Source organism: Chelon labrosus (genome assembly GCF_963514085.1).
Source record: "Chelon labrosus genome assembly, chromosome: 5".
In the NCBI taxonomy this organism is placed as follows: domain Eukaryota; kingdom Metazoa; phylum Chordata; class Actinopteri; order Mugiliformes; family Mugilidae; genus Chelon; species Chelon labrosus.
Window position 1 is genome coordinate 18,276,375 of NC_140341.1, and position 24,327 is coordinate 18,300,701.

The 24,327-nt window shown below is 41.1% G+C and overlaps 1 protein-coding gene across 1 annotated transcript; it reads right to left on the bottom strand.

The window, feature by feature from the left end:
- Positions 1-2,942: 2,942 nt before the first annotated feature.
- On the bottom strand, positions 2,943-21,944 carry slc4a10b (solute carrier family 4 member 10b; the record flags this gene model as incomplete). Its single annotated transcript, XM_084544167.1, has 24 exons — positions 21,774-21,944; positions 20,719-20,760; positions 16,447-16,528; positions 14,431-14,583; positions 14,187-14,325; positions 13,621-13,781; positions 13,245-13,430; positions 11,053-11,141; positions 9,498-9,655; positions 9,321-9,408; positions 8,542-8,688; positions 8,327-8,430; positions 7,402-7,576; positions 7,124-7,257; positions 6,705-6,950; positions 6,465-6,570; positions 5,948-6,109; positions 5,590-5,703; positions 5,116-5,277; positions 4,603-5,013; positions 3,831-4,004; positions 3,317-3,436; positions 3,134-3,198; positions 2,943-3,018 (listed from the first exon to the last, which is right to left on the bottom strand). Exons 1-24 carry the CDS (start codon positions 21,819-21,821, stop codon positions 2,943-2,945), a joined length of 3,342 nt encoding a protein of 1,113 aa, XP_084400293.1. The 5' UTR covers positions 21,822-21,944.
- Positions 21,945-24,327: the final 2,383 nt, after the last annotated feature.

The following is a 24,327-nucleotide window of genomic DNA, read 5'->3' on the forward strand; positions in this document are numbered from 1 at the left end:
GCTGGCTCGTTGCCAACTAAAAGTTCTGAAACCACTTAATATAATTATAATATTGCAGTGTTTTTAAACCTGAGAACATCTTCCCATGTTTTTAGGTCTAAATGATTAATATGGAGTATAGAGTTTAGAATAGGCCCAGTTTCAAGTGCTTTAAAGGGCAACTGTAAAATGTTCAGGGTTGTCCGAGTTATGGGATTTCTTTGTTTCGCTAATTTGGATTTTTCTGTTGCTATGTCGTGGGTTTGAGTTTTGCACTTCTCTTCGGGTTTAGGCTTTGTAAGAAAGCCCAAAGCAGACTCTACCTGTTGCAGGGAGCACTCGTTTTATGACTCTGCGGTGGCCGGCTGCTGGCCTCCTGAGCCGGTGGAGGTGGTGGGTGATTGGAGGACGATGGCAAAACTGTCATCCCTGATGGAAAACCAGTCCCACCCCCCTCCTCTGGGCAGCGCCTGCATCAGCCAGCTGCCTCACAACCAAGCCTGCTCCCAGTAGGCATATAAATCCTGTTGTGTTTGTCTGTTTTTTGTATTTATTTGGCGTTTTATTTATTTCTCTTGTGTGCACTGTGTTGCTGCTGCAACACTGCATATTACCCCACTGTGGGAAAAATAAAGGATTATCTTATCTTTTACCATCCCAGTGTCTCTCTGCTGGTTTTACTTCCTTTATGTTTTCCCACCTGGGAGACTGTCTGTTCCATCCTCACTGGTTTCACCTGTGTCTCGTTACCTCATCAGCCCTTGTATGTGTATATATAGCACTGTCTCGTCCTTTGTCAGTTTGCCAGTGTTTCCTTGCCGTTCTTTTCTTATGTCTGCTGAATTTTTTTTGCCTTGGCCTTTTGTTCCATCTTAATTTCTCTTAATTTGTTGGACTGCTGAAATAACCTGCTTGTCACTGCAGCACCCTTTGTTATCTCTTTAGTTCTTTAACTTCTTGTCTTTCCTGTTCTTGCCTCCTCCTGTGTCTTGCATTTGTGTCTTCCACTTTTCCATGCTACGTGCCGGAACAACAAACATTTGATTATTTTGATTACACTGGGGCCATTTTGCAATTTGCCGTTCCACACATTCTTGCTTGAGCATTTTAAAGCATTTGTGTTCCTTTTTTTTTTTCATTAAGTCCAAAAAAAAAACCATGTTGGAAAATAAGGCCCGGTGTTAAACTTTTCTAGAAAGATGTCATAAGACAAACGAAAAAGAGATGCTCATATAAATGTATTCAGTTTAGAACATCGACGAGACATACAGAATAAAACTAAACCCATCTCATGTCTGTTAGGGTTAAATACCTTTATGATAAAACATAGTGATTTATGATTTAGTAAAGTTCATACAAACATTTAACACATTAGGATCCTTTGATAAGATTTACACGTACAAGATAAGCAATAGTACAGTGACACCAAAAAGCAAAATACTGTTAGTTTCCATCAGGCTCAAACATATTCTGTAGCAAACATATTCATTTTATTGCAGAAAATAAATAAAGCTAAAATCATTTCTCACATAGAGTATCGCCATTCTGGCCGAATGGGCTATTGCATTTGGTTCCTCAGAGATGTGTGATTTTATAGTTTACATTCAGCAAAGCGATACGGTAAACTCATAAAGTCCGGTTTGACGTTAACAACGCGACACACTTCATTGGTCCATAAACGGAATATTCATGATGACACACGTCAGAAAAACCAAGTTATTCACTCACGCACAGAGATTTACGAGACTAAACTTGAAGGATTGATAATCTGCAGTACACAGTGCAGATTAGATTAACAAACACAGAGAAGGAACTGTTGACAAATACGACGCCGTGCCCACTGCCTCCATCTTGCACTTCATCATCTTGAATTGTGTAGGGAGTGAGTGGCATTTTAAGAATCTAAAAAAAGAAAAGACAGATGAATAATTAGTTGATTTTGCAGTGGTTATGTATTTTTTTTTTAATGGAGAACCAAGATAGATTCATGACTTTAACAGAGAGTAGCAGCAGAGGTGAAAGATGCTTTCAAGTAAATGGTTAGAGGTATTATCAGCAAATTAAAGTACTGAAAGTAAAATAACTCTTTCAAATGGTTCCCTTCCATTATATCATACTACTATAACCTACTCTTATTAAACTGAATTGTCAGGTTATATTTAAAAGCTCTAAATCTACAAAGAATCAATTTCTTGTCCAGATTGACAAGAAATTATCTGACACTTGACTCCCTATGGAAATTGCGTATACCCTTTTTGTGTGCATTGATATACAAATCTAAAAGTGAACATGTAGAACATCATGGTGACATACATGTGAATGCAAAAGACTGGGATCTGTCTCCCACTGTCATCTGAACATTGACCACTGTAGGGTCTTTGAAAAGAAAATGTCAAATGCCGTTTATATTTTCATGTCAAGCAGTTCAAGAATTGCACTTCAGCCTTAATTGTAGTTACAATTTCTACTTGCATGAATGGAAGGTGTTGTTATAATTACTGAATTTTGTCTGTGGAATCCAACATTGAACATTAAATATTAAATATCAATATGAATTTTGCATTTTCGTCATAATTTGGTCACAGTGCACCCAGAATGAGAAAATAAAAAAATAATTTTAATTTTTCAAGTTTACATTATCCTTTTCATAATAGTCTCCTATAGGCCTTAATATATATATATATATATATATATATATATATATGCAAATAAGTGAACTCAGAGCAACTAAATATGTTGCTCTGTAGATTATTATTGGGCAAAGCCTGAACACCTTAGTCAATTCACTGTCACTGGGTTCCATATTTGTATTTACATGAAAGGGACGCTGCATTCGTAAAAGTGACCTTTTATATGTCATTTTCGTCTCTGTCAACACAAACAGAGAGTTTTCTGCACCTGTTCCAAAATAAATAATCTTACTGTTGTTTTTGTTGCTGTTCGGTTGTGGAGTCTTTCTGAAACTAACCGTTGGCATTCCAGGTATTTCCAAAAGAACCCTTTGACATTTCATCTGTGATGTTGATGATGGGTATCCCTCTGTGAAAAGAGTGTGATCACTAACATATACTGTCCATGAATGGGAATTCAGAAAAACAATTTACACAAAGAAAAATGAAAACATTAATTGGAAAGCTTTACAACTCTAACTTACTTATAGCCTTCTAATGGCACCTGGACTACTCCCTCATCTTCAGCCAGTATACTCTGCTCCTCCTCCTGAAGGTTGAGTAAATAATTCAGTTTAGATGCATGTGAACACGGATGAGATGAAATTAAAGCATCATGCATTCTGTCATGAAGCAGCCTATAATTATGTTAATGACAGCAGCAGCACCTCTTCGGCATCCTCAAGCTTTTTCTTCTTGCTTTCTGGCATGAGGTCATCCAGCCAGCTCAGCTCTCTCTTGGTGAAGATACAGTCCATTAACTTTCTTATAAACACCAGAGCCAACACCTGAAAAAGAATCAAAATAGACAAATCCACAAAAAATCCAACGTGTTAATAGAATGCGAAGCTGAGGGGGTGGATGGATTTAAATTAACAGCCAGCGAACAGCAGCAGCAGAGTTTAATGTATTTTTGACGGCACAAAATGATGTTTCAAGTGTCATCTAGGAGAATTAAACCCATGAACTAACAATCAGAGCTTCAGGTAAACAAAAACTTGTGAAACTGTCTATTAACAGCAGAGGGCACATTTAGAAAACAAAACAGAGCAACTAAACTTTATGTGCTGACAACTTGTCTGTTAACCCTTTAACGTAACACGTAGCATGTTGCTCGTGAATGATGTGACGCTGGAGTAGCGACGCTGCAGAAGTACAGTGACGACTGGAAAGATTACGAACCATCATAGGAAAGACGATGGCAGCCTTAGAGGTCTTGATGACCCAGAGCAGGACCAAACAGGTCAGCTGGATGATGGTGAAGAGGTGCACCTTCCTCAGCGGTACATGCCGTAAGTAGATGAAGTCCGGCTGGTGTTTGCCGGGCATGCCGAACAATGTGAGACGATCAAAGAACTGCAGATGATAAATGATTAACAATTCGTAAGGTTGTGTCTTCTTGGTTGAAATGTGCACAACGTGAGAATGTGCATGTGACGTAAAAGGTTTCCTAAAAACCTGCAAAGAATAATGAAACTACAGCTCTGGGAAAGTGATGTAGTTTTACAGCATCTACTCTTTTGTTCTCCATCAAGTGGCTTAAAGTAAAATCTCCTTCCTCAGTGACTAATGACGGAAAGTATTATAAATTTCCCATTAAATCTTTATAATCCTGTATTGAGAAAACCGAACATCTGGATGCACAGTAAACGTTGGACAACCTAACCCACACATTAGACTAGACCACTGACTATGAGGATCTATAAATGCTTGGAACACACTGGAGGCTAATGAACTCTTTTTAAACGGAGGCGATTGATTGTTGCAACAACATTCAGCACTGATCCTAAAATATGCATCAACATGCACATCTTTACTTGTCTGGAGTGAGGCTCAAGACTGATATGTGTAATCACAGAGGAAAAAAATGCATTGTTGCGCTTTCTTATACTTCATGATGAGCATACTGCAGATTTATTAAATACAACATGAATGCACAGTGAAATAACTTTACCTGAATGCCTCTGAGTGAAGACGCTCCCATGTAAAGGAATACTCCATACAACACAGGCATAGGAATGAACTTCAAAACAAACAAAACATCGGTACAGTTACAAATGGGTAGCTCACATTTAATAAAAAATAAAATAAGCAAATGAAAAAAATGCCTAACCTTAAGCACTGACGTCATGAAGACGGAGCAGCCCATAAGGGTGAAGATCATGAGGCCCGTAAAGCGCTGCTCTCTAATACCGAGGAACTTGGGCTGCTCCCCAGGAGCTGAGCACTCGGACTCGAGCTTCAGGCTGTTGACGTGGGTGATGGAGAGGACGGTGGCTGCTACGAACCACGGCAAGCCCATCAAAGAGCACACGCCCAGCATCACCCCGACCATGAACAGGTCCAGGTGGTATCCGCAGCCTTTCTGGAAGGGGAGGCACCAGTAATGAAAGTTTGGGAATTTGGATGCACGTCAGCAAGACGCTACACAAGTGATATGAAGCCTGCAGCCAAAGCAGGAAGGTACCTTGAGCTTGTGCTCCTTCCTGTTGATGATGACAGCTGTGATCTGCTGGTCCATGAAGATGAGGATGGTGCAGAGCAGAGCTGGGAATACCGTTATGACTGCCGTCCACCAGGGGTTGGGCCCCAGCGGGTTGATGAACCAGCCTCGATCATCTCTGGTTGGCTGAGAAGAAATGTTTGAAATGAAGTTATGTTACACTTTTTCAGCTGCATCTTAAAACAGCACCCATGTGTGCATAGAGACCGAAAGATGAATCGTATTCATTCATTCTCATCATATGAGACGTTAAGATTCATTTTAAAAGAAAACATCAAGTGATTGGGGCTCAAGACCTGCAGTCCTAATTCATTCCGTTCAAAAGCTCAACTGAAACTAATAAGAGGCTTCAACAGTTAACATTAGTCTAAGGAAGACTCAATCTTTTAATGATCTGTAGAACTGCCACCGTAAAAGTTATTCTGTACTCTGGCTCACCTTAAACACACTGGGAACCTTTAGTTTTGGAGAGGGGATGCCCAAAGCGTAGTCGACCAACACCATGGTGAGGATAGTGAAGAAAACAGCAAAGTCACTGATGATGGACCTCACCTGAAAGAGAGGATGCCTGGTCAAAGTTGATTTCAAGGACCTCTTGAATCAGTCAGTCTAACCCAATTCCATCCATTTAAGTTTTTTCCTCCATTTAATTCTGCAGTACTTAAAAATGCACACTAGAGTGCACCACTGCACCACACTACCGAAGCCATTCCAGGAGGATAGGGCACCTATATCTTCATGTTTGAAACATAAAGTCACGGCACTGATGTTAATATTAATGGGTGTCGCACTGTACCTTCGTGGGAAAGTAATTGCTGAACTTGAACTCCTTGAGGAATGCGGACATGAAGACAGTGGAGAAGAAGAGAATGACACACCAGAAGAGGACATCGGGAACGTACGGTCCGTGAGGGCCACAGGCGCTTCCCACAAACTCCCCTTGCTTTTCAATACAGTCCTGTAGGGGAGACAATGAATGACACCTAGTCACGTCAAAAAAAAACCACCAACAACAAAACTCTGGGGTTTTCACCGACAGGGTTTTAAAAAAAGAAAAAACTTAGTAACTCAATACAAAAAAATGTGCTTTTATAGTGATTTGCAGAGCATTTTTAGTAATCCAATATAATCCAGCCCACATGCCCTTAATCTCCTCTGTTCCGCTTCCTCCATCTGGTAGAGCATGCCACTTTAAGGTGGAAAACCCAAATGTATTCTTTTCAGACTGTCTTTGTGTAATGCAATCATTCCATCTGCTGTGTACGTATAAAATCCTCATCACCATGTTGGTTTTCATTGGAATCAGACAGTACCTTGACCTCCAGTGCTTCCCAGTAGATTTCTGAGGCGGTGATGTTGTTCATCTCCCAGTACTTCAGGGTGCCATTGGTGGGGTCAGAAGGCTCAACGCATGAACATCTGCAGTGGCACATGAACATCTGGGTGAGTTAATGATCCCTCATCTGCCAGGGTTATACTTTACCCCCAAGAAATAGCCACTGTGGGTTCATTACTTTAAGCAGTGAGTGGTGTAAGAATAAGTGTCCGCTTACGAGTACATGGTGAGTTTGTCCAGGTTGTTGTTCTTGTTGAAGGGGTAGTGTTCTCCCAGGTGGAAGAGCTTCTCCAAGGCCTCGTAGATGAAAATGATGCAGATGAGCGAGGCAAAGGCCTCCTCTGTGAAACGTGTGATGTAACAGACGAGGGAACTGGCATCTGTGGCCACCAGCAAAATGCAGAGGAAAGCTGTCCACAGGCCAATGCAGGTTCTCAGTGACAGATAGGACAAGCCATACTCCCTGTGGGAAAAAAAAAAACAAAACTGGATTATCTACAGTTTGAAAGGGAATCATTATCACAGTCAAATCAACTGCTTTTTATTCATACAAACAGTCAGATTTTGAGGCCTGGAGCAATTGCTTTTTATTTTTGTGCTATCATTAATTAATTGTGCGCAGTCACAGGAACATACTTGCAGAATTTGAACAATATCTTTTCAAACACAAGCACCGGCCCCGTGCTTCCCAGAACGGTAAGAGGCTGCCCAGCAAACAGGGAGTAAGCTATTCCAGTCAGCGAGGCTCCGAACAGTGACTCAATTGCACTCTGGGTGAAGGAAAGGGACAAAGAGATTATTTATGGTAGATGTGCATCTTAAAAACCCTCGCCGTATCAAACTCTAACTGCACAGTGTACAGCTTGCCGTGGCAGAAAAGTGTGAACATTCAGAGTAAAAGGCAGGTGATTTACTATGCGTCCTTCCGTTGCCTCGCCCAGAAGTCCTCCAAAGGTGATGACAGGGGACATGCAGGCACAGTAGAGGAATAAGAAAGAGGCGACGCACTGCAAGCTAATAGCGTCGGTGTAGTCGGACAGGTAGTGGGGGAGCTTGCGCTTGATGTCTAGAATGAGACCACCAAACCACCTGAGGGGGTAAAAAAAAAAAAAAAAAAAAAAAAAAACATTAATAAAGTCTTTAAAATGTGCCTTTTGCTTCTCTAACTTCTTTTCCATCCACTGCCTCCCTCCCAGTGTCTTGGCTCAGTGTGATAGATTCCCTCTGATGGAAAAGTCTAACTGCAAATAGAGATCTGGAGATAGGATGTTTCTATGGAAACCACTTCATGGCCGCAACTACAGACCAAGTTTCCCCAGAAATAGCCGATCAGCATTATAGGGTACATTGTGGAGAAAGATGGTAGTTTTTTAGTTTGATGGCTTGCTTTTAGGACAGTCTGTGCACACTTCAGGAAAACATAAAATATTAAGATTCAGGGCACATTACCTTTATTATCTTAAATAATTCAGCCATGGGAATCCTAATTATGAAAAACAGAAGCACCTGATTTATTCAGCTAAAAAATTAGAATGGGTGTAGTGTCTTAGACTGTGTTATAATATGAGAGACACAGTTCTGCACTGACCACTGAAAAATGTTTGTCTTTTTAAACAGAAGAGAACAGAAGAGGCATGCTGATATTTACTGTAATTGTGCTGCAGGGCCTCCCTCTGGGTGCCACTATGACAAACCCTCTAAAGTATTACAGCATGATGCTCTGGAGGATGAATAGTCCAGTTGTTGTACAAATTAATTATGTACCAAGAAATGTAATGGGTTTAAAACTTTTTATGGAGAAAAGAAGGGAAGTGTGTGGCTGGCTGGTGACTCTCTCACCTTCCAGTACGCTGCAGTTCTGGACCCCCGTGCTCGTCATGCTCTTCCTCCTCCTCCCCCTCCACTAATCCGTTAGCCAGATTGTTACTTTTCTTCCTTTTCTCCTGTTTAACAAACGACGCACATGCCGGTTCTTTTTTCAAGTGCAAATTTAAATTGTGGCGCGTTATAGAAATTTAAAATTACCAAAAAGTAGGAAGCAACCAAACAAATACCTGAGACGGGACATTTTTTGGTGGCTCTATCCGTATGGACGGGTCCCATTCTCCAGGAGGCAGGACTGTCACTTGATCGAGGAATTCGTCAATCCCGGCAATCAGATCGTTCCTGTCTTTAGCTTTATAGGCAACGTCGTGGAAAACCTGAAAACAGAAAATTGTGGTTTTATTCTTTTATGACTACTTGGGACTGAGTGTTGTGCAGTAGGCTATACATACAACACATTTTCAAGCCTTGCAGACATTTAAAGGCAGCAGCAGCAACCTCACCTGCAGACAAACTTAATCCAACATAAACACATGCAGACATATAATCCAGAAGGTTAGGATATTAAATCCCGGGATCAGCGCACTGTTAAAAAAAAACAGTGCTCACGACTTTTTCTCGCTTTTCTACATTGTGAAATAAGTTTCCTCAGTTCTTATTATTCCCAACTGTTTTGTTTTTAAATGAAAGTTCAGACTTTGCTAAAGTGGATCTTTTCCACGGTCCTGATGGATGACGAGCTAAATTTTGGACAAAAAGGAGGACATGAGGGCTGACTAATCGCCAAAGTATGTCATAAAAGCTCTGAGCTGTGTTTCACGCTGAGAAATGTTCCATCACTTTAGGAATTTGTTGAGTTCTGCTGTGCTGTGAATTTATGCAAAGAGCCTGCGGAGAGTCTGAGTACGACATCTGGTTGACATTTAAACCAATCCAGCAAGTTTTCCAGGACATAATGAATGAATAAACCCTTCAGATGATAAAAATGACGATAGCAGGGAATTCTTACCTCATCTGTCATAAGCGTTGCAATGGACCTTCCTATCTCGTGATACTGAGCCCCTCTTCCCAAGGGCCCTAAAAGAATAAACAGAAACCTAAAGACAAAGACACGTCACTTTTAATTCACTGTCAAATCGTTATTTAATTGCGAGAGCAAGACAGGATGCAGCAAAGTTAGATCAACCTTGTGGCAATTGGGACTTCAGCCAGCCCATTGAGGAGAACCGCAGGGGAAAGGCGGACAAACGCCACCACCGGCTTGTTCAGAAACTCCAGCTCTCCCACTAACACGTTGCACGCTTCGGCTCCAGGAGGGATCTTCTTCATGAAATGAAGGTCTATCTGAAAGAGGACACAAAATGCAGTGTTTGAAGTGTTTTGTGGTTTGACTAAAAGAATAACATAAGCCTTTGATTTGTGCATCCTTCATGCATAGAAGTTCATTCTTTTCACTGTCTATCCTCATATTAGAACCAAAAATATAAGAGCTGAAATGGCTGGAATAGTTAAAATATAGTCCAGCAGCTTTGCATGTCTTATTACTTACTTAACAGTCAAATAAATACGACCACAAGGATAGCTCATCTTTAATTTTCCACAAAAATAGCACAAACAAGCGGTCCCGAGCAGTGAAACTAATCCTCTATCTGCTTTCCAATCTTTGATAAAAACGGAATTTTATTGTGCAGGAAATTTTAGAAAATTAAAGGGAGGGCATTTGCAGCGATAATTATGTGGAGATGACAAGTGGTGACTGGAGTGTTGTTTGTTCCTTCATAGAGTTCACATGGCTCTATGGCGGCTAGACCTATCAAGAAAAATTGTTTTGACACATTGATAGGATTTGACTTGACACAAATCATGAAATAGCGCTGATTTTAAAAGTTTCAGAGTTAAACTGCTACTTTGTGTATTAAGTAAATAATAATGGGACCGAAATCTGGAAGACTTGTAAGAGTAAAAGGCTGCTGTGGAGGACTTTTGTTCATTCATTTTAACAGTATTTTATCATTCTTTCAATGAACAGGAGAAAAGTGCATGAAACGTTTCAATCACTCATCTGGACAAAAAGATTAACTCATATACATAATGCAAAAAGGCTTCAACAAGGATTTTATCTTTGCCTTTACTGTGTGTGGCTGTTTGTTATCATCTGTGGCAACAGTCTTTTTTAATACTTAGCATGGTTATAATCCTAATCCGGTAGTACTAGATAACCTGTCCATTAAAAAAATACCAACAATGACCTCCTCGTCATTGTACCAAGCACACAATTAAATAACTGTCTGCTCATATGACAGTGTATATAACTACATAGAGTATGTCCTGTGACAGAAATATGGTAAAATGGCAGCATTCACAATGCACAAGCAAAAAGTATGTTGTAATTGTTACCTGCAATTTACAGTTTCGGTATCAAAAACTAAAACTGTAAATAGCCTCATTAAGTGCTCATTAAGCAGAAAACAACTCTTGTGACAGCTGTCATAATGATTTGCAGTGTTGTTGTGTATTTTATGTATGACAATCTGTTGTATTTCTTATGATAACCTGGATGTTTGCATGTTATATTCAGTAATTGTAATGCCAGTCTAATGATTGCAGTAGAGGAAAAAGTCAAATATTTGCCTGAAATGTCCCTGAGTACATGTGATGTAAAAGTATGAACTGGAAATGAACTGAAATAATGCACAAAATATAAAATATTATACTTCAACTAGACAAAATGTGTACCATACCTTACTGAAGTCAACAGAGCTGTTTTCTCTACTGATGTCTGTTTTGCCATCCGGACCCGCTAACTGGGACTGAGAGGCCGTCATCTGACCTGAACGACCCAGACCAGAGAACAACATAAGTAAATTACACTAACAAGTGTCACAGATATATTTCTAGTAAGGCAGTTATTTGAATTGAATTTGAAAGCTTCATTGTCATTGTACATCAGTACAATGAAAGTATACATGTCACATTTGAAGAGTGCAAAAGAAAAAAAGAAAAACATAAAAGACACCCATTCACATGGTCACTATTATCCCCAATCATACAGCCATGAGGCCAATAGATAATATGTGATCTAAAAATAATAACTATTATCCTAAAATACAAGATACTACACTTAATTAAGAATTAGCAGCATTCACGGTACAGATGGCTCAGAGGTAAAAGCTGTTAAATTAACGAATCAAAAATTGACATCTGAATGGGTAATAAAGGAAGAATTATGAAGATAATTTGAATATCCAGTGTTAATCCACCAGTAAGCAATTGTAGCTTCCTGTTTTATTTTGAAAGTTTCCTTCACGTGTCAGTGTTTGCTTCACTTCCTGCTTTTGCTTTACATCCTTCATGGCTGCTGGTCGGCCCTCAGTGGTGTCACCTGCAGCTGTCAATCAGTTCTCTGTGTTATTTATAGTCCAACCCCTCGTTAGTTTGTCTGTGTAGTGCTTCCTTGTATTCCTCATGCCATCCTTGGTTAGCTCCATGCAATTTTTCCTTTTTATCTTTATCCAGATGTTTGCCATCCTCTCCCTTGCCTCGTCCCAGAGGTGTCAGGAACTCTTGTTTAGCTAATTTCCCTAGCTAATTTCCCTCACTTGAACAGAACCGTTGCCATAAGTGCATTCATCTGTAAATGCTGCCAATTAGAATGAGATGATTTATTATACTATACTATTTCCATAAAACTTGTCATCACCCCCATTCACAGGCTGAGGATTTTACTAAACATTGTTGAAGCAAAAAGAATGATGATCATATAGAGATGGTGGGTATAGGTTTTTTCTGGTGCCATTACGGTTAAAGCAGACAAACAAATGTTCTAAAAATTCAGCATCAAGCTGCTCAACAGGTGTGGCCTAATTTCTGTATTCATTAAACAAAAATGATAACAGATTGTAGTTACTATAGTGTACTCATTACATTACACTGATCTTATCAGGAATTGTTGCTTTGAAACTCTACACCTGTGAAATTACACTGTTCACGATGTGCCTTCAGGATTTCTTGCAAACAGGAAGAGCATTTCACAAACAGTCTGATATAATCTGAAACCCGTTTTTGTCATGTGGAATACTGGCAAAAAAAACAACAAAAAAACATGAAGCTTATAAAATGTAGCTGGCAAAGATATTGGCAAACAATGCTTCCAGTTTCAATCCCATCTTGGAATAAATTTAGCCAAGACTTCAACCAATTAGCTCTAGTATCATGAACAGCAAACAGTGTACGGACCTTTGAACATAGTTTTTTCTTCTTCTTTTTAACATAATCACTTTAATCTAACCAAAAAACAGCACATTTTGAAGAAGCTGGAGGGTCAGACTGTAAAGACTTGCATCTATTCACTTCTTGTAAACCCTTGCAACTAAGTTATGTGTAATAGAGCCCCCTTCTGACAATTGTGTGATAATAACCGTTCAGTTCAATCCCAGGAAAAAAATCCTTTTAAGAATGTTTTTCGTAAGTGTGTGGCCTGAAAAAATCAAGTTCATGAGAAAAGGTGTCAATTTATACCCTGAGAGCCAGCCTGAACTTTGTGGGCAGGGAAAGTTGGTCTGAAATTGTTTAGTTGGGAACTGAGGACGCTGCGGCAAAGATCTGCTCGGCCAGTCAAATTTGGACAGGCTTTATGCATGGATGGACAGAGGAGTAACAGCAACATGGTCATACGCGTCACCTGAGCACCACTGAATTGCTGACTTTCACAACAAAATTGGTTTTAGGACTGTTCAATTGTGTTGCATCCAAGGGCATATTACCAGACTCATATTTTGCTAAGAACTGAGTCTGTCTATACCAAGCTAGCTAATCTATTTAATTTAAAAGTTTTAAAATACATATATTTGTTCATAGCAACAGCTTTGATGGATGGTCCCAATCTGGGACGATGACCATTGCAGATGGCAGCGCTGTAACACAGCTTTCTCACCATTCTTGTCCAGGTGGAGCTCTGACGTCCGCCGGCCCATGTCAGCAATGGAGCGTACAATCGGCAGGCGATTAGCCAGCTTCTTCTGGTTCTGGTGGTGGTGCTGCTTCAGCAGCGTTTCACGTACTCTCTTTCTAAGCTCGTCTCCCAGCGGTGAGTACAACTCCTGGTGGTCCAAGACCATGTCTAAAGCAGACGAACAGAAGCTGTTTACTAAACTTTAGTGCAAATGATGACCATTATTAGTGAAGAAGCAAGCTCAAGTCTCCCTCAAAGACAAATTTCATTAACATTTAGCGCGTAAAGAGCCTTTCAAAATACATCAGCATTTTTCTTACTTCTCAAATACAACAGTTGTAATATCAATACCAGTTACCTGCAATCTCTTCAATGGTATTAGCCCTCATGTCAAGCAGCACCGTGCTGTTGATAATGCAGCTGCGCAGCTCAAACAGACTGTGCAGAGACAGCGTGGCTACGTAGGGTTTGCTCCATCGCTCTCCTCCGTCCTCAACATCCTCCTCAAACTTCAGCCACCTGTAACAGGAGTTTGAGTTCCTGTCAGGAGAGGCCAGCAGACGGCCGGCCATCTGTTCTAGCCGCAATAACCACATTCATTCTGGGTGCCTCTCTCCCCACATTAAGCTCCTGTAATGTCTCTTTCCCTCTCTCAGTTCTACTCATTTACTCGCCTTCCTTATTGCCTTTCATCAGGGTATCACTGTAAATAAAATATGTCTGACGTACCATGTTAACAGAAAACCATAATTTTGTGTGATAAATAAAGTCTACATCTTGGCAGTTATCGGAGAGATAAAAAGTGGTGGAAACACAAACATCAGACTCACATCTCTCATCAGTATAAGTAGGGAGTGATCAGTGCATTCAGTCTTGTAGCTTGTGACTGTGTGTCAGTGCTGCAGTGACACGAGAGTCATGTACCTGGCACTTTCCCTCCACTCAGTATCCTCTCCATCCTTCACACAGATCTCATCCATCTCTGTGAAGAGGTCATGTGGGATGTGCTCCTCGTCGTCATCATCTGTCCCCAGCAGGAACTGCACTCTCTGGGAGGGAGTGTCTGGGAACACAAGATACAAACTGAACTGGCTGCACCAAATGTTCTCACTTAGCAAATGATTGTAAGCAAGAGCAGCTTGTGAAGTCCATGAACGTGGGCCGGTACCGTAAACAGGAGACTCTCTGCCCTCCACCAAGGGAAGGGTCCGATCCCTGCTCCTCCTCCTGTGTTTGTTTCCATGGTGACGGGTCCTGCGATGGCTCCGGTGCCTGGTGCTGCCCAGGGGCACGTGGACCCCAATGTACAGAGTCCTGTGGCCTGGGGACACATCCAGGTTAAAGGAGGATCAGCTGCAATGTGCATGTCCATGTGCTTTCAGAAGCTTTACAGATTATCATGATTTCGCTGATCATGGTTAAGCACTAGTTCTGTGGATTTCTGCTACATCATGAGCATTTTTACTGTGATGGGGTGCGTTTCTCAGGCAGATATGTAATCATATAATGCCCACTGTTACTACACGGCTGACCCCTTTGAGCCTTAGATCACCTGTTCTGTCTGGACTGAAATCAGAATTACCTCGACCACCCTACAAGTATTTATTGAAGGGATTTGCTGGTGATGTTTGGTTGTGTTCTACAGGAAAATGATCTGGTGAAAAGATATTTAAAGTTCCCATATTATACCCCTTTTAACAAGTTAATGTGAGTCTCATGTGTCTCGTTCGTGCTGTTGTGAGACAGCCCGAGAGGAAACAGGAGACAGAGAAAGAGTCTGTGTCTGCGCTTGCACTCATAAGTCAGCCCACTCTCCTCACTGCAGTATGACACAATGATTCAGGTACATACAGTGCAGTATGAGGTACAGTGTTCTCCAGAGAGACCGGTGCAGCTACTGCCAAGACGATCAATAACCCAAACACAACGATACTGGTTTTAAATGTATTGGATCTATTCAAACAGGGTTTTATAAAGTGTTATCCCTTAAAGAAATATTAGAGTAATTTTTTGTAAATTTCTTTTAAAAGATTTCTTGCTTTTTTGTTTCTAATTATTTTACAATGACAAATACTGTATGCAGAATTTCTTGAATGTCTTGACAATATATTTTCAGCTCTGTTCATTTGGGATGTTTATTTTTATCTACTGTAGTAACACACGCAATAGAAAGCAAGAGACAGAAACAGTGAGACTTCCTGTCTTATGCTGAGACTATCATTTCATATAGAAAAGCTGCTTGTCTTGTAACTATATGTTACAAACTGAAAGCGATAAGTGAAAGTGTTAACACACAGATCAGACATAACATTATGACCACCTTCCTAATATTGCGTAGGTCTCCCTTGTGCCTCCAAAACAGTTGTGACTCATCAGAGAATGGACATGGGCCTTCTGAGGGTGTCCTGTGGTGTCTGGTAACAGAATGTTGTTAGTGGGGTCCTTTGGGTCCTACGGGTTGAGGGGAGGGGCCTTGATCAGTTTGGGATCTAGTGAATTTGGAGGCCAGGTCAACACCTTGTGCTGTTCTTCATGTTTTTTTTAGTTGTTCCTAAACCGTTTTTGTGTGTGTGTCTGTGTCAGGCTGCATCCTGCTGGGGATATATATACAGTATATATATATACTGTGACCCCCTATAACAGGGGTCTTCAACGTTTTCCAGGCCAAGGGCCCCCAAACTGATGGAGAGATGGAGCGGGGACCCCCTACTTATGTGTATTTAAAGACATTTAAATTAATGGAAAAAATAATTTGCGACCCCCCTGCAGTACCTCTGCGGACCCCCTAGGGGTCGCGGACCCCATGTTGAAGACCTCTGCCCTATAAGAATGAACAAATGGTCATGTTTTAAACTATAATCTACAGTACAATATTTAGAAAAGCTGTGAAGCTGTGAATTGTTGTCTGTGTCTGCAGATGGTTTTTAATGACCCAAAGTTACTCATCCCCACAGTTTGTATCTTTTGTTTTGTTTGCCCATGTTTTTCAGTGATTATGAAATGACTGATTCAAACTCGGCTCACCCACCGTTTCTGCCTCCCACTCTGCCTGCTCTTATCTTTTAACTGTAAAAATGCTGTCAAGAGGAAAGCAGCAGTTGTAAGGGCCGAGTAGGCGGACTCGGCTGCAGCGGCCGCTTGATGCTTTTAGCGTTCTCAGAGCGTTTAGAGCCTGTCCAGGTACCTTCTAGATCCTCCTGCTCGAACTTGGTATTCTGCTGGGACCGTGTCCCTCCCCTGTCCACCACCGCCTCGTCATCATTCCTCTGTTAGACAGAAACAGTAATCATGAATAATATTCAAAAGCACAGTCATATTGTATTATTCAGTCAAGACACACACAAAAACACACATAAGTACCCTGAACATAGCATGAAATAAAATGCTTGTTGACTCGGTGTTCCCTCGCAGTGGAGGGCATTATGAGCAAACACATTATCAGACGGAATAGCGCAGTTGCCGTGGAAACTAATTGCATGTCCTATCTTGAAAAGGAAAGCGTATCATCTTAGTCCAAACAGAAAGCTTTTCATCATGGGAACAATAACACCCCCCCAATCAACATTTTACTTCTGTTCAAGTTCCTGCCCAAGCTCATATAGCAAGGTGAGGTTGGTGTCATGCATCTCCTACCGCCCACACCCAGGTGCAACAACTCACGCCATGTGAGAAGAAGCAAATATTTAAAAATGCTTTAGCTGGATTTCAAACGAAGTTAAGTACTTGTTTGCTTGTGCTGTGTTATATGACTTCTTAAATGCAGGAATGTGGGTTTGGTCACTTGGATTTGAATGTTTAACAAGAAACTGTTGTAAGGGAACATGACTTGAGAAGGAGAGGTTGTTGTTTTTTAACATTTTGCTAAAAGACTTAATGAGACAGATAGTTAAAGTCCCCACATTATGTTTCATTTTACCAAGTTAATAAAAGTTTTACATGTTCCCAGAATAGGTCTGTTTCTGCTGAAAATACCACAATGGTGGCTCATTCTACCAGGCTTATGTAGCCCTGCTTTTTTTTGTTTGTTTGTTTGTTTTTAACCTTGATCTAAACAGACAGTTTTAGTGTCTGCAGCTTTAAACCTAAAACCCTAACCCTAAAAATAATAATAACCCAGGTGTGCAACCGAACACATCTGAAAAAGAATTAGTTTGGGTGTTTCTTGCCCCATAAAGATGCTGCAACGTTGACTGACTGATTTGGCTCTTTGTGAGCAATTGACAAGGAAAGAGACAAGAGAAGGCGCTTTTCTCATATTTTGTGGGTGTCTAGACGCACTGGAACATTATGAATAGTCACCATTAACTCTTCAACGGCTCCATGCAGTTACTAATAAACTGAGAGAAGAAAGAACACAAACTCCTGTGAAGAAACTGACACATTACTACATTGGAATAGCTCTGAAAATGTCGGCAATACTACAACCAACCCTACATATCCGCTCATAAGCACAGGACACCTGGGCGACAGATCCGGGGAACATGGATCGAGTGGCTGATTAGATTCAGATCTCGGAGAAAACCAGCAGTCTGTGGTGTGAATGTCAGCCTGTTTATGTAATACTCGTGAAAGAAGGAGAGAGTGCAGAGGAGGTGGTGAAAAGGGAATCAATAAAACCAGCAGAAATCGTTGTGTGTCATTTAACAGTGTTTACAGGGGAAAACACCCTCTTTAGCATGAATGTTAAACATTACAAGAATATAAATACGGAATATGAACAGCAACACAGTACCGCCGCTTAACGTGAGCACTCACAGCCGCACTGTACGGCGCAGGTAGCGCGGAGGTGACGTAACCTGCGTGGATGAAGGAACATGAGGAGGTTGCTACGGCCACAAGCGTGCAACTCCCTCAGTCTGTAAAGGATTACTCAGTGCACCTTCATCGAGAGGAAGCAGAGCCCAGATTTGCAACTACATAGAGATTTACAAATGTGAGTATAGGGAGTCAGCGAACATGTGCACTCAAATGACCTCAATTTGACATTTATTAACTTGCCACAAGTTACGATAAGAAGACTGATACCTCAGTCAGCTTGTAGCTTAGCTTTACACTCTGAATATAACTAGCCATGGCTTTGGCAAAAGGTAACAAAAGCCCACTCTCACCCCAAAAATCTCAGTAATTAACAAGTCACATTATGTCTGTGTTAACAAAGTGTTAACACAACTATCAGCAGTTTCACAAGAGGTTATTCGCAAACTTTCTATTCATAAGATTTGGACACACAAAGCTGCAGTTAAAAACCTACAATGATTCCTGTAATTATTATCAATACAGATTTCTCATAATCACATTTTACACTCGGAGCACTATTAAAAAAAAGAAAGGATGCTCGCAATAAGAACAAACCCAACATATAGACATAAATCAATAAGAAATGTCCGTCTAAACAGCTGATTATTTATAGGAGCGGAGCATTGTGTTGTGCTGCTGGTGATTAGTGCTCAAGTGATTCGGATTTAAGAGTATTTGACACTTTCATTTGCTATAAATCCAAGCAGCAACAGCTGGGGCTGAGAACGCAAAACAAACATGCAACTGCTTTCACTGCCGGAGAGAGTCCTTCAGCCCAGGAGCTTCAAAGCACTTATCGACGGTGGGCGTTTTTATCTTGCTGGATGTGGCAGCTTTCCCTTGAGCCTTCTTGACCACCAGTTGACCACCAAGGCATTACGATAATGAAGGTCACTGCCGGTCACAGCTGCAGCGCCACATGGGCTGGCGAGGGCCGCGAGGCTGATGTCGGTAATCTGTCTACGAACACACAGGCCAAGGATACGCATCCCTGCTCAGATTAAACTGCCAGGATTTGTTGCTAAAACACCGGCCACATTAGCCCACATTAAATGTTCAGCGTGCACACGTACAATCCAAGCGCAGTCGTCTTAATGTCGAATGTGGTAATGATGAATGTAGATGTATTCTATTCTTAGAAGGACAATTATCCAGACTAAAGGGCATGTATATTTAATCCCTACTGTGACACAGTCGGTCCAGTTGAAGCAACTTCTGTAATGATTCTTTATGAAACCGTATGAACACTCATACACAAGGCAGATCAGTTGGAGACGTAACTTTAAAGGGTTTACTGGGCACACATATATTCATATATTATGTTCAGAAATCCTAGTTGCAAGATGGACTCCTGATTAGAATTAGACTGGACCAATAAACAAAGCCAAAGTGTTAACACAACAATCTGCAGTTTGACAAGGGGCTATTTGCAGACTGGATGAGCTGCATTCTGTTTTGCATGGATGAAAGATTGAGGAAACTCAAAGCAAACAAGGATCTGAAGAAAACCAAAAATCCAGAGAAAACTTTTAAGTATAGTGATCCAATTACCACCCATATACCCCCTCAATGCACACACACACACACACACACACACACTGCTTTTTAGCCTAATGATCAGCTACTACCCAGGAAAATCCTGTTGAAGGACTGGCAAACCACACAGCTGAAGTGATATCGCAGGATGTGGCACATACTTGGATCTGATCCCTACAGATGGCTGAGGCAGTTCTGAAACCATCAGTGGCAGCAATATCATTAACGGCACAGGCTTCCGTGTGGCACAGAACGAATGCACTGTAATCCTTAAACGTCTCCGCTTTAAACTTCAACTACACATTAGTGGTAAGTGTCTTCTCTCCCAGAGCCGCAATTTAAGGTGTTTTACAGCTCTGAGACCTCATTTTGGCAGATTTAATATCTGCATCCATCTCCGAGCTGCAGAACTCAGAAAGAAGGGTCTCTAGTTGTGGATTTCTGCCCCGTAACCCCATTCGTTGTTGACCATGCTGTAATTTGAATCAGAAAAGTCCTTCATCTCAATAAAGAAGTCCACACACTAACCAGAAACCCGGCATGTTACAAGACCCCTGAATCAAACCTCGTCCTACCTGGTTTTTGAAGATCCAAGGAGCCTCCAAGTTTTCAGACTGCATGAGCTCTCCCTCCGTGTCCTCTGCTATGTAATCAGTTTAGACAGAGTGCAACACAGTCCAAAAGCTGAGCTCTGAGCAAACTCCTGCTGCCCTGCTTCACACCATGTCTGATAAAGGCTGATGCCCTTCTGTTGTGTCAAACAACTGTAATTCGTGATTGAGCATCCATCGACAGTGCCACCACTCTCCCATCGGGAGATTATAGTTGTGACATCATCGCTGCTGCCCGGCAGAATCTAGTCAAAGACAAAGCTCGGTTTGAGAGGGGTCTCCTCTCTCCTCTCTCTCTTGTATGTATGTATAGGGAAGCTGTGGATAAGCTCGTTGTGTTGCATCGAATCTAAATGCTCACCCCGGATGGAGAGTAATGCTGATTCATGAGTGAATCTTCGGAATTTGGTCTAGTAAGGAGCAGTGCAAGTGTCAGTCTTATTTATAAAGCACATTAAAAAATAAAGAACGAAAATACACTTAGACGCCGTGGAGTCCAGGTAATAACTCACCAGACTTCTGCACCCCTCTGATGAGCCAAACGCAGAGTCGACCTGGAAGATAAGAAAATAATCGTTCAGTTCAACAGAAGGTCCACAAGCTTAGGAACACTTAAGTTCCAAACTTCACAACCCAAACATTTTCAAGTTCAAACCCTTCTTAATCAGACAAAAGATGAACTAAATTCCTAAATGTCCTGCAGTTTTTAAGGTCGTGACCTTAAATTTCCAAAGCCAAAGCTACACCGGGTTTTGAAAAGTAGTTTCAGGGCAAACAAACTCTCAGCCCTCGGCTAAATGGGGGGAAATAAAATCTGTTTGAACGTAAACAGCTCGGGGGATAATGACAACAAATCTCTTTCGAAATGATCTGCAAAGACCACTGAGCGTGGGCCCACAGCTCTCTGAGAATATCCCCCCCTCTGTGAGAGCTTCATCTGGATTGCCGCTAATAATTTGTTCAAAAATAAATGTTGGAGGTGGATTTTGGGATGGCCGTTTATGTGTGGATCAGTGCTGCCTGCAGCTAGCCTTCATTTCATAACATTCTGCTGGCTCTGACACACAATACATTTAGATAATGTGATGATACAAGGTCACTCCTGTGTGAATTTACTGTATGAACAGTACAGCTGTCACCATAGGGATTTGCCATGCATCAAATTATATAGCACAAAGTAATTGGACATCACTTAATCACTCCTAGAGACCACAGGTTACACGGTAAAACAGCCTCACGCTGAGAGATGAGACAGTGGAAGCCTCCTGGTGCTTTCAGAAAGTTAGATTTCTGTAAATTTTGGCTCAGGAAAATGACTGGATAAAATATTTCAAACTGAAATGCAGTCTTTGAGAAGAGCTCAGCAGGTGAACCACAGCTGCTCAGATCTCCACAGGTAGCTACTTTACTTCATCACCTGAGATGCTGAACTTAAATTTTTAATTTTTAATAGCACCTCTTCCCATTAGTCTCCACTTAGCACTACACCACACACATTACGCTAGGCAGTCCTGAAATATTCATCAATAGCAAATATCAGCTCCAATCAGAGATCAGTGCTCTTTACCGATGGCAGCAGCGGCTCTATCTGAGCACCCTGATCCGTGTTGTCCATCTTCCTCTCTCAGCAGCAGCAGCAGCAGCAGCAGCAGAAAGATGGAGCAGAGACCTCTACTGTGCGTAATCCCGTCAGGTGCAGCAGTAACTGAGCGACCACACAGCGGTCACATGTTTATATCTCGGTCGGTCAGCAGCAGCAGCAGCAGCAGCAGACCCGCTGGTCATTAGCGCCTCTCAGATGCCGTTTAGAGAAAAATAAATAAATAAAATCACGCGCAACGCTGCCAGCTGACGTGGACGCGTCACTCTTGAAATGTTTTGCCTTTGTTTCAAGCGCAGAAGGTGAGGAGACTGAAAATGTATGATAAGGTCTAACTGCCAGAAAATATTACCATGACATCCCTCCAGTTTGGTTCTATAGGGGGAGATCAGCTCCACGTTATATAACTGTTTCCATTGTGGTTTTTCTTAGAGTCTGACTCAGTAGTCAGTAGGCTTGTTCGTGAGATCTATTTTAGCAGAAAAAGCTGCACTCGGACTCTTCTGCCCTGCCATCTGTGTTAAGAGTTATTTTTCATACAGCATCTCACAAAAACATAATGGAAGTTAAACTGAGAGCAGGAAAAAAAAAAAAAAAAACACTTTTAAAAGTAAAACTGATTCCCTGACTATTTCTTTTAATTAATTGCAAATTAATATCATGACCAAAAGCGCACAAATCTGCTCAGTATATTTTTAAAACTAAATGCACAAATTACTTTGTACTACTAGATATGCGTGACACTATGTGTAACCTTATAAACTTAAAATTAAATAAATACATGAATAAAAGAAGCACGTTTGCTCAGCAGATGATCTACTCAAAAGTCTTAAAACATAAAGAAATTAATTAATTAACCAAATGCTTGGATGAGATTCGACTTTATAGTTTAATGCCTACAATGTCCTAGTGGTGCAGCAGTAAGACTGGGGCTTTATAACAGTGAGATCGAGGCATATTGCTCTGGACCCCCGTCTGGGTGGCGTGGACCGTCTCCAGCAGTGGCCCTTTAACCTCGTCACCTTTAAATCCTCCAGCAAACGCACTGGTATCTGTGTCGCTGGCACACGTCCACCCTCCTCCTTCCGCAGCTGCTCCGTCGCCATACTGTATACCAAATTACTGCTAAAGGACTCCATCATGGGGAAACGGATAGGACATGTGGAAGGTACCAGGCCTGAAGATGAGCAGCACCTACACGGGCAGAAGCGTTTGGTGTGAACGGATACGCTCGTGGTTGCATTGGAATTGTTGAATTTATCTTTATTTAAACTGTCTCTGTTTGCAAGCCTGTTTGTGTTGTTCACGGGAGCTTTTTGGACTGCTGCTGGAAACATTTGAGTCTAATGAACAGGACGGATTCCTGTAAAAATAGTAAAGTATCGCCATCTGGTGTAGATCAGCTGAATCCAGAGGGGGAGAAATCACAGAAGGCACTTAAATATACCATAAATATGAGACTGTTTGCGAATAAATCATCATTTAAACAAATAAATAAATAATAAATCGGTTTTCTATCAGGTTCTGCTGCCCCTGGACTGACCTCCCGAGAGCTCCGGACTACAAACTGAGGAGCTGTTTGAATACAGGGACTTGCATTCAGTTATCGCCATCTGCTGTTTATGCCTGGGAAGGCCTGACAGAGTGAGCATCATGACAAGCTAAATGCCACACCTCTCACTGACAGCTGTGAGCGTCTCCTTCACACTGAATTCCAATTAAGTGCACATTGAGTTTATTATGCACCAGTTTTAATTACATATAGTATTCATTAACTGGATATCAGCGTTCGTAAGTTTCTCAACTAACGTACTTATTATAAATACGATTATTTAAGCGGGGCACGGATAGATGTTGAGTTCAATCAATCTGCAGTCAGTTACAATTAAAAGGAGAAAAAGGGGCTCTAATATATTTCTGAAATCGTGTGTTGTGTGTTTTGAGGTTTTTATTTGTCGTCCTTGGTTGCGTTTTGGTCCTTTTGCGCATTTTCACACAGTTAATACTCTTTTAATGTGTCATTTCCTTTGGCTGCCAAACAGAAAATTTGTCAACTTCACAGTTTTTTTCAGTGTGCGTAACAATGACCAAAAAGAAGAAGAAGAAAAAAAAGTTTCCACTCTGTAATCTTTGGCAAACTAATATCATTCCCACAAAATGTTGTATTCTTTTTAAATATATATGTAGCAAATGACATGCTGGTGCTTATTTATATGCTGTATATGTAATTGAAAACAAGCACCTTTGAGTTATGACAAATATGAAAGTTACACGTCTATATATAAAAGTCCATCTTTATTAGAATCAGTTTCTGGTTTATTATCCCCGAATTTATATTTTTTCTGCAATTTTTCTACGTGAAATTCTCATTAAACGGAACTTTAGAGGACATAGATAAAAAAAAAAAAAACTAAAAAATGCGTTGAGAATCTTCCACCGTGAGGCGTAAAGAGAGATGATTACCTCTCTTTACGCGTGGACTGCCTGGGACTGATTTCTCATCGATCATCAGTCCCCGTGT